The sequence below is a fragment of the Phascolarctos cinereus genome, unplaced genomic scaffold (genome assembly GCF_003287225.1).
Source record: "Phascolarctos cinereus isolate Bilbo 61053 unplaced genomic scaffold, phaCin_HiC Scaffold_4;HRSCAF=312, whole genome shotgun sequence".
In the NCBI taxonomy this organism is placed as follows: domain Eukaryota; kingdom Metazoa; phylum Chordata; class Mammalia; order Diprotodontia; family Phascolarctidae; genus Phascolarctos; species Phascolarctos cinereus.
Window position 1 is genome coordinate 208441650 of NW_027555847.1, and position 15592 is coordinate 208457241.

Sequence of the window (15592 nt, forward strand, 5' to 3'; positions counted from 1 at the left end):
AAAACTAAGGCCCTGCAAGAAGGGGGCATGTCAGAGAGTGAGGAAGATCTAAGTCTACTTCATTAGAGGGGACCATCAACCTTTTAATAAAGTGTCATTGGCTCAGATCTCTGCTTCGGTTTCTTTTATTACAGGTTGGACAATTTTGAACTCCACACTGGGCATTGTTTGTTAAAAAACTTTACAAAGATCTCATTTGATCCACACAACCATGGGAACTAGGCGATATTATTGTTGCGGTTTAGATGTTAGGAGTGCTAGGACCCCAAAATCACAACCAACAGGTCCTGCCTGAAAGAATTAAAGACAAGGTTTATTAGAACATCCATCATATTGAGCAGACTCTTAAGGAATCTAAGCATTTGTATCGCTAATGCCAGCGGGCCAGATCTTAAGAATCTGAGCATTTGGCTAGATTTTAAGAATCTGAGCACCTAAATGGAGACAAGATGGACTTTATAAACAGAAAGACGGTGGGAGGGATCTAGGAGTGGCCAAGTAGTTTGAGGTGACTGAAGGAGGGTCTAAGAAAGATCTGATTGAGAGCAGACAGTAAGCCAGAGTGACTGTGAGGTAACAGAACGCCTGGGACCTGAATCACATGGTCAAGGAAGAATGAAGTCTACATAGGATTAGGAGTTGGAAGTGGAGGGGCCCTCAAGAGGTAATAGACAATGGAGAGCTAGGTAACAGAACTGGGAAATTGGGTATAGGTGATAATGAAAGGTAGGAGTATAGCCTCAGGTGGTCGCCAGAGATTTGGCCATGTGGGAAAGTCCAAGGTTTTTCTTTTTTCGGGTCCAGATCCCATCCTCATCATTATGATCTTCATTTTGCTGATGAAGAAACTGAGGCAAATAGTTCAAGTGACTTGCCCAGTGTAATACAGCTATCACCTGTGGTAGGTGGGATTTGAACTCAAGTCTTCCAGACAGTAAGCTTATCTCTAAATAAAAGATGAAAAAAGCAACAAACTATTGAGAAAATGCAAGACTATGGCTATAATTAAATTGTTTGGATGAAACAACAAAAAAGGTAGTGCCACAGACAGGCAGTAAAAAGAGAATTAGAGGATATGATGGAGTTTATCAGTAAATAAATATTTGTTAAATGCTCAATGGGTGTCAGGCCCTATGCTTGAACTCCAGGAATAGAAACACAAACAAAAAGAAAGACAGCCCCTGCCCTCAAGGAGCTTACATTCTAATGGAGAAGATAACATATTAAAGGAATCTGAGAAAGGGAAAAAGAGAAGGAATCCAGGGTGGGGGCATGGTGGAGAAAATTGGGAGTTCAGCCTAATGGGAAAAGAAAAGATGGTTAGCCTAGGGCCCCTCCTTAAATGAAGATTCCAGGAGGTGCCATCCCAATCTGAGGGAAGGGCCCCAGGGTCAGCAGGTACTTCTGAAGCATAAATTTGCGGACAAACAAGTAACCTTTCCAGGATAAAGAGATTTCTGGAGCACGTGGAGAAGTTCTGAGGAGAATAGAGACTGGTGGGAAATGAGGAGGGTTGGAATAAGACCAGAAAACACTTTTGTAGTTTTTCTATCATAAATGTTTTGAGTGCTGGCAATGCTGTGCACATAGCAGGAGCTTTAATGTTTGTTGGCTATACTAACAGTAAAGCTAAATGAGGTTGCATTGACTTGCCCCTTTTATTACCACCCTTTCATACCAAAAGAGGTGCAGTGAAAGCTGATAATAATAACAATAATTCATTCCTAAGAAGCAGCCTGGCAGTGGATAGAGTCCAGAAGATCTGGGTTCAAGTCCTGTCCCTAATGTACTTTACTTGTATGCCCTCAAGCAAACTAAAACTAAAAGTTGCAGTTGTCACTGCTCTGTGTTGACTTAACAGAACCACTGACTTAACAGAACTATGGACAATACAAACACAAAGGTTTCCAAAATGAAGGAAGCAAACACGGTGGTTTTCTTTTTTTTAAAAGTCAATTAACTTTTAGCTTTTAACATTCATTTTTATAAGATTTTAAGTTCTAAATTTTCTCCCCCTTCCTCCACTCCTCAGTTCCCAAGATGGCATGCATCTTGCTATACATATACATTCATATTAAACATATTGCCACATTATTCATATTGTAAAGAATCAGAACCAAAGGAAAAAACCATGATAAAGGGGGAAAAAAGAGAGAAAATAGTATGCTTTTGCATTCAGACTCCATAGTTCTTTCTCTGGTTGTGGATAGCATTTTTTATCATGAGTCTTTTGGAATTGTCTTAGATTGCTGAAAAGAGTTAAGTCTATCAAAGGTCATCTCGCCACAATATTGCTGTTACAGTATACAATATTCTCCTGGTTCTGCTCACTTCCCATAGCATCAGTTCATGTAAGCCCTTCCAGGTTTTTCTGAAATCCACTTGCTGATTATTTCTTATGGAACAATACTGTTCCATTACATTCATATACCACAACTTGATCAGCCATTCCCCAACTGATGGACATCCCCTCAATTTCCAATTCTTGGCTGTTGAGGTTTAGGGGTGCTAGGACCCCAAAATAGTGACACACAGGTCCTGCCCAAATGAATATGATCCAACCCTTCTTTCAGCCAAAGACAAGGTTTATTAGAACACAGATAGAAGGCTAGTGAGATTTTAAGAATCTGCCATATTGGCCAGACTCATAAGGAATCTAAACATTTGCATGGCTAATGCAAGTGGGCCAGACTGAATCTGAGCCATTGGCCAGATCTTAAAAATCTGCACCTTAATGGTGGCCAAGATGGGTCTTATACACAGAAAGACTGTGGGAGGGATCTAGGAGTGGCCAAGTAGTTTGGGGTAACTGAGAGTTATGAACCCCAAGAATCCCACAAAACCCAATTTGAAAACACAGTCTACCCTGAGAGAAATGAAATTGGGGTGCATGTGTCCATGGTTTAGTTTCTCTCAAGCTGGCTTGACATGCATTGCATGGGAGAGTTCAGTCTAAACTGGCTTGAACTGGTATTTTGGGGGGTATGGGTTATATGCCCGTTGAAAAGTTGGGTGTTCCCAAGGGATGCCAATCAACTCTGGGAGATGGGCTATATTAAAATGAAGGTCTTTCAGTGTGTGACCCAGGTCACTCAGGCTTGGTCAAAGAGACATCAATCAACACTCAATTCTCTATAAATTTTACAAATGAGGCCTTTATCAGAGACACTGGCTGTAAAAATTATTTCCCAGCTTTCTGCTTCCCTTCTAATCTTGGTTGCATTGGCTTTGTTTGTGCAAAAGCCTTTCAATTTAATGTAATCAAAATTATCCATTTTGCATTTCATAATGTTCTCTATCTGTATGGTCATAAATTCCTCCATTCTCCATAGATCTGACAGGTAAGCTATTCCTTGCTCTTCTAACTTGCTTACAGTATCATCCTTTATATGGAAATCATGTACCCATCTTGGTATACTTTTTCTATGCTGCATCACTTAATATAAATCAAAATATCTTTGTCAATTTTTTTTATTCCATTAGATTTTTTTCTTTTGGTCTAGACTTGTGGTTTTATCATTGTTGAAGTCTCCAAATCAAGAAGGTTTCTTCTACCCACAAGGATCTTTATTGATAGTGCAACTTTCAGTTTTAATTGCCAGGGGCACTGAGTTTAAGTGACTTGTACAAGACCAGGCAGCTAGAGTGTGAGCAGGAAGAAAATGAACCCTGATTTTTCAGTAACTATAGAATAGCCAGTAGGTTGGCTATTCTAGTACATCGATGTGTGACCTTTTCAGATATCAGTTCTAGGCTAGAGAAAAAGAGATCTCTGAGCCTTTGCACTTGAACTTTCTCATCTTCAGAAGTAATTGAACGATCTTATAGATTGCCTCCAAAACGTTCCTCTAGCAACTCATTTGTATAGAGTGACAGAAAAAACTTAAGAGCTTAAAAAAAATGGGGAACTCTTCACCCCAGAGCTTTTTGGTCATTATTGGACAAATGGCCATTGTCTTGTTGAGACCTAGGATACAGAGATGAAGATTTAAGTTAGGGTAAGGTATCTCACCAAGACAGCCCAGCCTTGAATCAAGAAGGCAGCCAGGTGGGTACACTGGGCCTGGAAACAGGAAAACCCGAGTCAAATCCAACCTCAGACATTTACCAGCTATGTGACCATGGGCAAGTCATTTAACCTCACTTTGCCTCATCCTTATCTATAAAATGGGGACAACAGCTACAAAATCTACCTCCCAGGGTTATTTTGAGGATCAAATGAAATAGTTACAAAGTGCTTAGCATAGTGCCTGGCACATTATATGTTAGCTATCACCGTTCTTATTAAGGGCAATTAAAAGGCTAAATCTGTTTTCCCACTTCCTGTCAGCTGAGGCCTTAAGGGAATATAACTGGACAGTCTGATGGTCCTAGGCTTAGAGTCTGCTCATTCTGTTCTCAATTTGAATGTTCCCATTACAACCTACCTAGACATTTGCCCATGTCCTCCCATACAGGAAGTTCAGGGGATCTACCTAATCTGCTGAAGAGCCTTCTTTGATTTCTCCTGACATCAGGAGACCAGTGAAGCACTCTCTCTTGCCAAATGACCTGCTCATCTTTTTTCAATCAGGCACTTCATTTATAACATCCTAGATTCCACTTCTTCAGTTTTGTGATGTGTTGCACTGTGTGAACACTCAACATGCACTTGTCTATTATCCTTTTTGTAATACTGTTTTCCAAAGATTGTTGGGTCCTATGCCTCACAGCCATGTAATATTGGTCTAATAGTGGTATAAAAAAGAGGGGCCTTTGGGGCAGTGAGGTGGCACAGTAGATAGAGCACCAGCCTGGATTCAGGAGGACCCGAGTTCAAATCCTGCTTCAGATACATAACACTTATTAGCTGCGTGACCTTGGGCGAGTCACTTAACCCCATTGCCTAGCCAAAAAAAAAGGGGCCTCTGTTGGTGGGAGAAGTTTGGCATAATTAAAGGAGCTTTGTGATTTCCTTAAAGTAATTTAGCCTCCACTTTTGTTTAATTCTGGACCTAACCTTTTCACTTCTGGTCAGTAAACAATAAACATTAAGTGCTTACTATGTGCCATATTATAAACAGACATTTAGACATATGTTCATTCTCCATTCATTTGGTTTTTTTCCTGTGTGGAAGAGTTAGACCATATGTGTGAGTAATTCTAGATCTCTTCTGGGAAGCTCTATAATTAGTGTCCTGGGGGCCTGATGCAAGTAGAATGTGTTCCAGAAACAGGAACCTCCAGAGAGTCTCATCATCCATAGGGAACTTTAATTTCTATCACAGCAGCAAAAAGGATGAAAATGGAAAGGCAACAAATAAAAATGAAAACAATCAGCAAATTTTTTTTATATTACTTTTACCATTGATGACAGTTGACCCACCACCCTTGTATTCTGCCCTTACAGTACTGGATGTGTTTACAGGAAGTAGAAATAGGAATAAAGAGAACAAATAGTAAAAGCAGTTGGATTAGAATGAGTGAGATTGGAGCTGGAGGCAGCACAAATGTGAAAGCAAGAGGAGTTGATAAATCCCTGATATACTGAAGTGTATTTCAAATATTTTTTCTATAGGCCTATGATCTTCAAAAGTGTTCTCAACTTAAGTGCTACAGATAGTATTAAGAGCTGGGGCTAGCAGATAAATAGAATGAAGTTAAAGAGAAATCTGGAATGAGTCAGAAGCAATGCAATTGGCAGTAGGTCAGTTGGGACTGACTGGCTTTCACTAAAAAGAATGGTTCGTTTCTTTTTTGGTAAAGAGATTCAGTAGGAGGGCTAAGAGAGGCCATTTATGAAGAATTCCCAAGAAGTTTACTCTTAAACTAATATAGAGGTATTATATAATTTAATTTACTTCAAGTAGCAATGGAAGTTATGTGGTAGAAATTCATGAGGGTCTAAAAGACTGTCATTTGTTGTGACTAGGTAGTATGGTTATATGTATCTATCTCAACTGCTTTAAAACAGTCTTACCAGCAAGTTTCAACACTTTCCTATGATTTGTGTTTAAATTGCTATAAATGTCAATTTAATAATTAGTATGCCTCACACACTTGATGGGGCTTTGTATTAATATAAAAAAGCAAACTCTGTCCACTGCATTACATCCCATATCTTTCTCAAATTGTTTTATTACTTGGGGCATTGTATGCTTAATATCCATTTAAAAAATTTTATTAGTATGGTTCCCAAATCTGACTTCCACAATACATTGTTCAACATGGCCAAATAAAAATAGTGGAAGAATACATTAAGTGTGAAAAGTAAGAAAAGTCCAGTCTAACTCAACATGCATTTTGCATACATTTGCAGTAATTTTTTTTAAGATGTACAAATTACATGAATCTGTGCTTATCACTACTGAGTCTCTGTATATAACTCAGCTGGATTAGGAGCAAACAGTGGCAAACCTCCTCATAGACCCAATTCCCAAAAATCAGCCATGATGAACTCAAGCACACTATGGAATTTGGTGCCAACCACACCATTCTGCTCTGATTCAAGTTAAAATGCAATTTCTGACTAATACTTCTGTGAACCACCTGATCCTCAAGAACTCAGGGCTACATCTGAGTATTTACATTTCCTTGAATAAGGATAGCAGAGGTTTCTGAGACCAGAGTCCCTGCAAAAGGGTAGTGGTCTAGAAATGAGGGCTACAGTCTTCTAACATGCTGTCAGTTATATAGCTGGACTGAAGATGGCTTTCATAGAACTTTTTCTCTTCATAGGTATTCACAGTCCAAGCAATAACATGAATCCCTTTAGCTGACCACCTCTTCAAATAGGCCCTGGAAGAGAGGTGGAGAGACACACAGACAGCCTATTAGGATACTGAACAACTATCCTTTGTAATGAGAACAGTTACTAGGCTATACTAGGAAGTTACTAAGCAACCTACAATAAGCAGGGAACAGAGAAATGTTTGGGAATACAGAATAAAGATAAAACAGACTATACCCTCAAAGGGTTTATAATCTGTTAAGAGCAATAAGACTGATAAACATGTAATCAATAGAAATACTGGTTGGGATTTAATGGAAGGAAGAATACAGGGGAAGAGGGGATAAAACCCACATCACAACCACAATCTGTTCACTTTCCCCCAGTTTTTAAAAAGAGCTACTGCACTACCATGTTGATGAAACTTCCACTGAAAAAAAATCTTTCTTATTCCTTAAAAACATCAGAGCAGGGTGATGGGAAACAATAAAAAATTTTAACTTACGTAGATACAAAATCCTTCTGCATGAGGAAAGCTGAAACTCCACAAAGGTACCACAAGATATTATGCAAACTCCAATCTAGGAGAATATCCAGCAGCATATATAAAAAATGCTTCCAAAAAGAATCAAAGCGTCGTTTCCCGTCTCCAAAATAGCTAAGGCTCCAAGGTCTATGGGTTAGAGCTGTCACAACATTACGGTCTGCTTGCCTCATCTGAAAGAGAATTTTGGAGAATAATGAGTGAAGTCACAAAGGAAAAAGTTTTAAATTATGTCTTTAGATTTGAAGAATGTACTCAACACAACAGATATTACAATGTGAAGGGTGGATTACCACTTTTTGCTTAAAACAACCACAAGATTCAATAAACCCCTACAGAGGAAGGTTGCTTTCCCAGTTGATGTCCTAACCCCACTTCCTCTTCGTGATCTCCCTGCCCACCCATTTTCTATTGAGTAAATAAATCATAAATTCTTAGTTGTGTTGTGACTTTGTGAAAGCCGTAGCACTTCTTTAGAGCTCAGTTTTCTCAATGTAAAATGGGATGGAAAGGGGGGATAAACCAGCGGTATCAAATTCAAACAGAAATGAATGTCATTAAGCTGTATATAAGGATCCCTGGGGGCCTCATCTTGAATTAGTTTTAAACTGAAATATCACCTATGTTCAATTGTATTTTTATCTTGTTAAATATTTGCCAAATCCATTTTAATCTGGTTTGGGCTGCACTCAGGAATACTGCGGGCCCCATGTGAGCCTGCTGTTTGTTTGACTCTTCTGGTGGGATGGATGATCTTCTATCTAGTACTTGAGTACTTCGAAAGTCTGTGGTTGAGAATTTTTCAGCACATTGTGTGAAATGATATTTGCTATTCACAAAGAATCCTTTTTTAAAAAATAGGAAAAACTTAAATGAATATAAGGCAGTTTCAGTATTTTCTAATAATATTGAGGACTAAAATGTTTAATGTATATTAAGGTAGATTCTGGCTAGACTCCCTAATTCAGCTCCTATCTCCTAAGGGCAATCTCTCCTACATATGTCCTAGAACCTACTGCCTCTCATCTTCAACCAGCAGATTTCTGTTCCAACATTGTCCTCAAATCTTGGCAGGCTGGCTTCCAACTTCATAAGGCAACTGAAACTTCTCTTTCAAAATTACTAGCTATCTCTTAATTGCCAAATCTATTGGTCTTTTTTTAATCCTCATCCTTTCTCAAACCTATGATCAAATGAGATGATTTGCAGAGTCTTAGCATAGTGCCTGGCATACACAGTAGGCACTTAATGCTTACTCCTCCATCCCCCCATTTACTGTACTTGACATTGCTGACCATCTTCTCCTACTAGGTAACTTTTTCTCTCAGGGTTTTTAATGACATTACTCTCTCTGGTTCTCCTCCTATCTGTACGACCACTTTTTCTACATCTACTTTTCTCTTTTATCATTCATATCATTCCCTCTAACTATGAGTTCTGAACATTTTCCCAAGACTGTCTTTCTATACACTCTTAGTGACTTCATCAGCTCAACCATGGAGTTGTCATCTCTCTGCAGAAAACTCTCAGATCAATATATTCAGCTCAGTCTCTCCCCTGGGCTTTAGTCACACTTTACTTAATGGACCTTTCAAACTGGTAGTCCTAGAAACATCTCAAATTCAACACATCCAAGGCAGAACTCAATTTTCCTTCTCCCCAAACCTACCCTTCTTCTAAACTTACCTATTCAAAAGCACCACCATTCTTCCAGTCTCCCAGGTTCATAACCCCAGTGTTATTCACGGTTTTTCACTCTCCACCACCACCATATGTATAGACTATTCCAGTTGACAAATCTTGCTGTTTCTACCTCTATAACATTTCACACATTTAATTCCTCTCATCTTACATAGTCACTACTTTAATTCACGCCCCCATCACCTCTCAACTAGATTACTGAAATAACCTAATTGGTCTCTGTACCTTAAGTCTCTCCCCATTCCAGTCTTTTCTCCATACTAATGATAAAGCAATTTTCCTTAAGCACAGCTCTGACCCTTTCAATCCTATACTTGATAAATTCCAGTGGTTTTCTATTGCTCCTGTGATCAAATATATACTCTGATCTACCTTTAAAAGCTCTTCAAAACCTGGCCCCAACCTATCTCTATAACCTCAATGGATATTACTCCCCTCCTGCACTCTGCAGGCTGCTATGCACCCAAAATAGCTCTCTGCTCCTCACACATGACTCTCCATTTCCATGACTTTGCACTGGCTGTTCCTGGAATGTACTTACTCCTTATCTCTACCTCATAGAATCCCACAGAATCCTTTTTCTTCCAGCTCAAGTAAAATAAAGGCTTTCATTTGCATTTATTATCTTTATATTTATTCTGTGTAAACTTACACATGTACTTACTATTTGCCTAATTAGAATGCAAGCTTCTGGGGACAGCTAGGTGGCACAATGGAAAGAGCACCAGCCCTGGAGTTAGGAGGACCTGAGTTCAAATCTGGCCTCAGACACATAACACTTATTAGCTGAGTGACTCTGGGCAAGTCACTTAACCCTTATCCCCTCTTTCCCTCCCCGCCCCGCCAAAAAAAATGCAAACTTCTTGAAAGTCAGGATTATTTAAGTTGCTATAATCACATCCCCATCACCTAGCAAAGTGACTGGCACATGGTAGGAGCTCAATGAATCCTTATCAGTTGATTGATTCATGTTGGTAAAGTTCAGTACTAAAAATGTGAAAGTTAATACCAACATAGGTCATGGTTAGTGATGCCCCATTCCATTGTCAAAGGCTAAGCCCCCAGTTCATTTTGAAAAAAAAAATGGTGCTATTTATCACAAAGGAGGCAGAAGGGTTGGTGATAGGATGTATATAGATTGTCAAATGCTACTACTTCATCAGAACTTGGCACCTATACTGACGAATCAATATTATCATCACAGATCATAAGCACTTTGAAAAAAGATTACATTTCACCTTATAGATAACTTCTGGCATGAAAGAGCAGACAACACTGACGTTGTATAACTTAGGAAATTCCATATACATATGTTTTAGAGCATCAGCAGCCTATAGAGAAGAAAATGAAAGATTCATATGTACAAAGCCATTTAAAATATGTCAGTCAACAAGAATTAATCATGTACTGTCTATAGCAATGCCAAATAATTCAGAGAGGTGGGAAGGAGGGCACCAGAGTGAGATGCTAAAAGAAATACAATAAAATCTCAAATGTTTAAACTCACATCACATAGGGTAGAAGCTGTGGCATTGCTACTTTGTTCTACTTCTTTGTTGGTAGTCTCACCTCTTCATTGTACAGGTGGGATGCTCCTAAAAGGAAAGGTTTGAAATTCCTTCCCCCATATCCTGGTTTAGCCTTTAGGAAAGTTCCTTTAAGCTAAAATATTTGATAAACATTTCCATAATTCTAGAATAGTTATCAACTAGGAAAACAGGGAGCTCAGAGGACAGGGAGTTCTCTTCAGGCTGGAGCCCAAGTAAGTGAAAGAAGGCATAGATGGCACAATATAAAGAATCCCAGGCAGGATCAGGAGAATCAGACTCTAAATTCTGCTCTGTAACCTTGAGGAAATCACCTCATCTCTCTGGGCCTTTTTTCTTCATCTGCAAAATGAGACTTGATTATCTCTAAGTAAGTTCCATTCTAGTTCTAATGTCCTGTAAGAAGTGATTTCATCTATCTCTAGCACCGAGTGAATTAGAGATGAATAGGGTGGGGGGAAAAGGGTAGTCCTTCTCCAGCTTTCCATATAGACACTGTATGGTTTCATTATTTTGTTCGAAATACTGGACATTTTCAGAATGTCAGTCATGGAACATTCAAATATAAGCAATAAGAGTTTCATATAAATGATCTAGAAATATCCAAGCCTCTTCTTCCTTTCATCAGAGAATGAGAATTGCCTTTGTATAAGACAAAACTTTTCTCTTTTCTTTAATCCCGTGATAGTATGAGTTTAAATTTCTGTATGCTGTCTTATTTTACTTTGATGGCTCAATTTTGATATATGTCCAAGTCATTTAAATATGACTTGGTACTCCTTGGTACATAAATCAGACTTGATACACTCTGTGTGTGTGTATAAATTTTTTTTACTACTCTAAAAACCTTTTTTTAAACTAATCACCATGCACTACCCAACATTTAATTCTGAATGTTACTAACCTAGTGGTTATTACTAGAAATAGAGGTATCCTATTCTAATTCTTTATATTGAAGGATGAAAGAAGAAAGAGGAAAAGAGCCAAGTGGATCCTGAATAGGTGTCCAAACCTCTCTACTCCCACCACTAATTAGGAACTCATCAGGAATCCTATTTCTGTTTGCATCCCCTTCACAGAAGCAACTGGGCCTCTTCAGTATGTGGGAATGGAACTAGGGCTTTTCTCTAGGTTTATCTAGTACTGAATATATTGTGTTATATAACATAACCAGGAATCTCTAACTAGGCAAATGAAACATTATTTAGATAGAACAAGCACCTGCCTGTTCTGGTCGTGTGTGTGTGTGTGTGTGTGTGTGTGTGTGTGTGTGTTGCAGGGGGGCAGGACAGGAGAAGCAAAACCACCACCTCTGTATCCCACTTTAAGTATGGATGTATCTTATTTTACAAAATATATTCTTGAAAAGTTGTCTATAAACTGAATCATGTATTCCCAATGATTTTCATTATAATAATGTGCCTATGTTTTCAGGGGAAAAAATTTTGGTTGTAGGATATAAAACTTAAGAATGTAACAAATCTTTTAAAAAGATATTTAATGACTACACAGTGACTTCCTAATAAAAGAATACCCTTAAATATATCAAAAAACACTGTACCAGAAACCATGTTTCCTTGGGACAAGATCCATGTGAAAGGAAAATGTACCCTGTAAACTGCCTATCTAAACATCCTAAATATTCTGGATTCTGAAATCTTAAATTTATCAGCCAAAAGCAACTGACCACACACTGGGCATCAGAAGCTTACAGTTTTTAGTTTTAAAGTGGTTTACTTAGAGCAGCTGGGTGGCGCAGTGGATAGAGCATTGGTCCTGGATTCAAGAGGACCTGAGTTCAAATCTGGCCTCAGACACATAACGCTCACTAGCTGTATGACCATGGGCAAGTCACTTAACCTCATTGCCTAGCCAAAAAAAAAATAAAATAAAGTGGTTTACTTGAGCAATTTTTTCTAGGCTTTAAACTGTTTACTTAACTAGGTCCCTGGATAAAATGATCATTTTAAGAGATAAAGATCTGATCAGTATTCTTTTCTACATTTTTTTGCTAGTAAAAACAGCCTGACCTTTTCTCCTCTGTGTTCTCTTTGATATGCAAAATATTTGGATTTCCCCATTAGGAGGTAATTAAGAACTATCGAACAATACATTTTCTACATTTATTATCCTATCAATTTATATCTTTATGATGAGATATAAGCAGGATATACCTGTGTTAAAAATACATTTATGACAAAATCACACCTAAAATGATTAATTTGGAAATGATTGGTGGCTAAATAGGATTTTTTTTAAAGTAGAGGTCCACAGCATAAAACTGTACCATAGTTGCATGGCTCTTGACATCAAAGTAGATTGTGAGGTTATGATCTAGACATTCCACAATGGCTTCCTTCAGAGTAGGTATTTTTTCACCAGGGAAATTATTCCTATAAAATGGAAGGAAAATAAGATCACAGGAAATGAAGAGAAAAACAAAAGTTCATTTGAACAGACTTTCTCTTTCTTGCAAGTTAATCTTGCAGTACAAGGAAACAGTATCAATCCTCATTTATTCTGCTCATCCACGTCCAATTAAAAAGAATTTTAAAGCAATATGAACCAAATTACAATTATAGAGTTTAGTGTCTTAGAGTGTAACTAAGTTAATATTTGTAATATAACTCTAGCTTTGTAAGTCTGTTTAGTAAGTCTACAAAAAAATATATATATAAGTTATTTCAAAGAATTCTAAGGCTCTGGTTTCTGACCCAATGTCTCAATAAGCAGGAGATAAGTAACTTCAGAAAGTATGAGAGGCAGCTTTCAACCATTCAAGAATAGCTCCAACTTTTCAAGTCTTTAATAATGTATCATTTTATTACATGGGTACTCACTTTGTCAAATGCACTTTTGCAACCCCTCTGTATTTAGTGGAGAGTCTTTTTTTTTTTTTAGGCAATTGGGGTTAAGTGACTTGCCCAGGGTCACACAGCTAGTAAGTGTCAAGTGTGTTTGGTCTGAGGCCGCATTTGAACTCAGGTCCTCCTGACTTCAGGGCCGGTGCTCTATCCACTGTGCCGCCTAGCTGCCCCCTTTAGTGGAGAGTCTTTAAGAATTACTGTGATATCACTGCAGCCAACTTGATGATAAGCCTCTCCAGAATTAGCTAGTCTATTCATCAGATGAAAGAAATAAGGCCTGCACACCAAAGTCTTTTGAGCTAGTTAAGACCTTCCAGGCTATATGCTCTATGGTTGCAGCATTTGGGAACAAAACCTCACTTCTGAAACACCATGATGTATAAGATTTCAGTGTAGAAAGGCCAACAATACTTCTTTCAAAGATGGACTAATAAAGAAAATGAAGGCCAACCGCTATCATCTTCTCTTAGTTAAGAGGGGAAAAAAAGTTTTTCCAATACATTAAACAACACCTCACCGCTTAGGGGTTCCCCAGCCCTTTATATACTCATAACAAAGCAATGATATAGTTGACTAGAGTAAGCAGGAGTGGTCAGAAGAGTGAACATAAATAGCCAGTGTAAGAATTGTACTTTCTATTCTCATTAAAATTCTTTTTTGTACATTCATTCTAATTGTTCTGGGAAAATAAGGTCATATTCATTTTAGAGTACAGATGGATTGGGCCAACTAGGTGGTGCAGTGGATAGAGCACCAGCCCTGGAGTCAGGAGGACCTGAGTTCAAATCTGGCCTCAGACACTTACTAGCTAGTGGTATGTCCCCGGGGCAAGTCACTTAATCCCCATTGTCTCCAAAACAAAACAAAACAAAAACACAACACAGAGTATAGATGGATATCCACAACTTGGTTAATGGGCTCTATGTATGCTAGGAATATGTGTTCAGGGTATTCCTGTGCAAACACAAGAAACAACACAGCAAGACTTGGCTCAAGGCATTGGGCTTGTTTGGTACTTTCATAAATTTTAACTTGAATGATTAAATTATTGATGAAATATGCTTATTAAATTTGCCAGTGAAGATAAGTTAAGAAGAATGGGTGATGTTTCAGAAATATTTTAACTATATTTTATTATTTGAAGAATTGAGAAGAAGGAATATAATAATGTTAATTTGGGAACAGTGCAAAGTAATTCAAAGTAATTACCGAGGAGATAAAAATAACGTCCGTAAATTTAAAAAAAAATTGTTGGCTTAGTGCAAGTGAAATAGAAAAGAATGTAAAGATCTTACAATGCATACTAAACACCAGCAATAAATGTAAATGCTAAAAAATCATGTTTTTGGAAAAAAATAAGAGCATATATGAAAACCATGTGTGAAGCAATATTCCTAACTATGTATGCCTGGCTACTATGCCAGCATTGATCTGGTCTGTGCAAATATCCCAGATGCCATTCTTTGCCTGAAAAATATGGATAATTTAATTTAAGAGTGTTTTAAAAAGTACTTACTTCAATCTGTGGTTTGCTGCTGGATTAAGCTTCCTAACATCAGCAAATGTCAAGTCACTCAAACGTCCTGTTCCATCAGTAGTCCTATCTACTGTCTCATCATGCATTAGGATAGGAACACTATCTGCGGTAAATTCAATGTCCAGCTCCACACCTGTTGCTCCATTCTTAGCTGCCTTAACAAAACATTAACATTATTAATGTCAGATGGCCATAATTGTTATTTTTCAGTCCAATCACTAAACTAGATTAACAGGGCTGAGCCCACACATAGTAGGTATTTGTAGGGAGGGAATTCAAGGGATACCTCTGTCATGGAATCTAATCCATTTAAAAACATTAATCAGATTAACTAGCAGTCCCATGAGGAAGAGGGAATAGGACACAGGGCAACAACACATTAATATTTGGTCAGGGAGAGGTAAGAATGGGTGAGGCACTGCCAATGTAGGTGACCACAGTATATGGCCTGGAGCAGAATGGTCCAGGATTTGGTCCAACAACAGTTGCAGGTAGTACTGGGTTCATTTCTTGGCTCTACATTTTAGAAACAGTTTGACAAGCCGGAGGGTTGACCCTAAGGACGTGAAAGGACCTGATGTCATGACCCTGCTGTACAAATTCTGTTTCAAGGACTGTGGATATTTAGCCTAGTAAAGAAAACTTAGATGTGAAATGGTGGTCTTAAAATATTTGAAAACACGTTAT

The 15592-nt window shown here is 38.1% G+C and overlaps 1 protein-coding gene across 3 annotated transcripts in view; it reads right to left on the reverse strand.

Annotated features, from left to right (window-relative positions):
* Window positions 1–15592, reverse strand: part of GDE1 (glycerophosphodiester phosphodiesterase 1) — a 116557-nt gene that overhangs the window by 79126 nt on the left and 21839 nt on the right. For 2 of the 3 annotated variants that reach the window (XM_020965268.2, XM_020965269.2), the window contains exons 2-5: window positions 14885–15060; window positions 12789–12894; window positions 10193–10285; window positions 7215–7426 (exon numbers count right to left, since the gene is read on the reverse strand). In XM_020965268.2, the coding sequence (XP_020820927.1) occupies window positions 7215–7426; window positions 10193–10285; window positions 12789–12894; window positions 14885–15060 (587 nt within the window). Of the gene's footprint in view, window positions 1–6099; window positions 6778–7214; window positions 7427–10192; window positions 10286–12788; window positions 12895–14884; window positions 15061–15592 lie in introns of those variants that run through there. The other variant, XM_020965267.2, reaches the window with a different exon arrangement.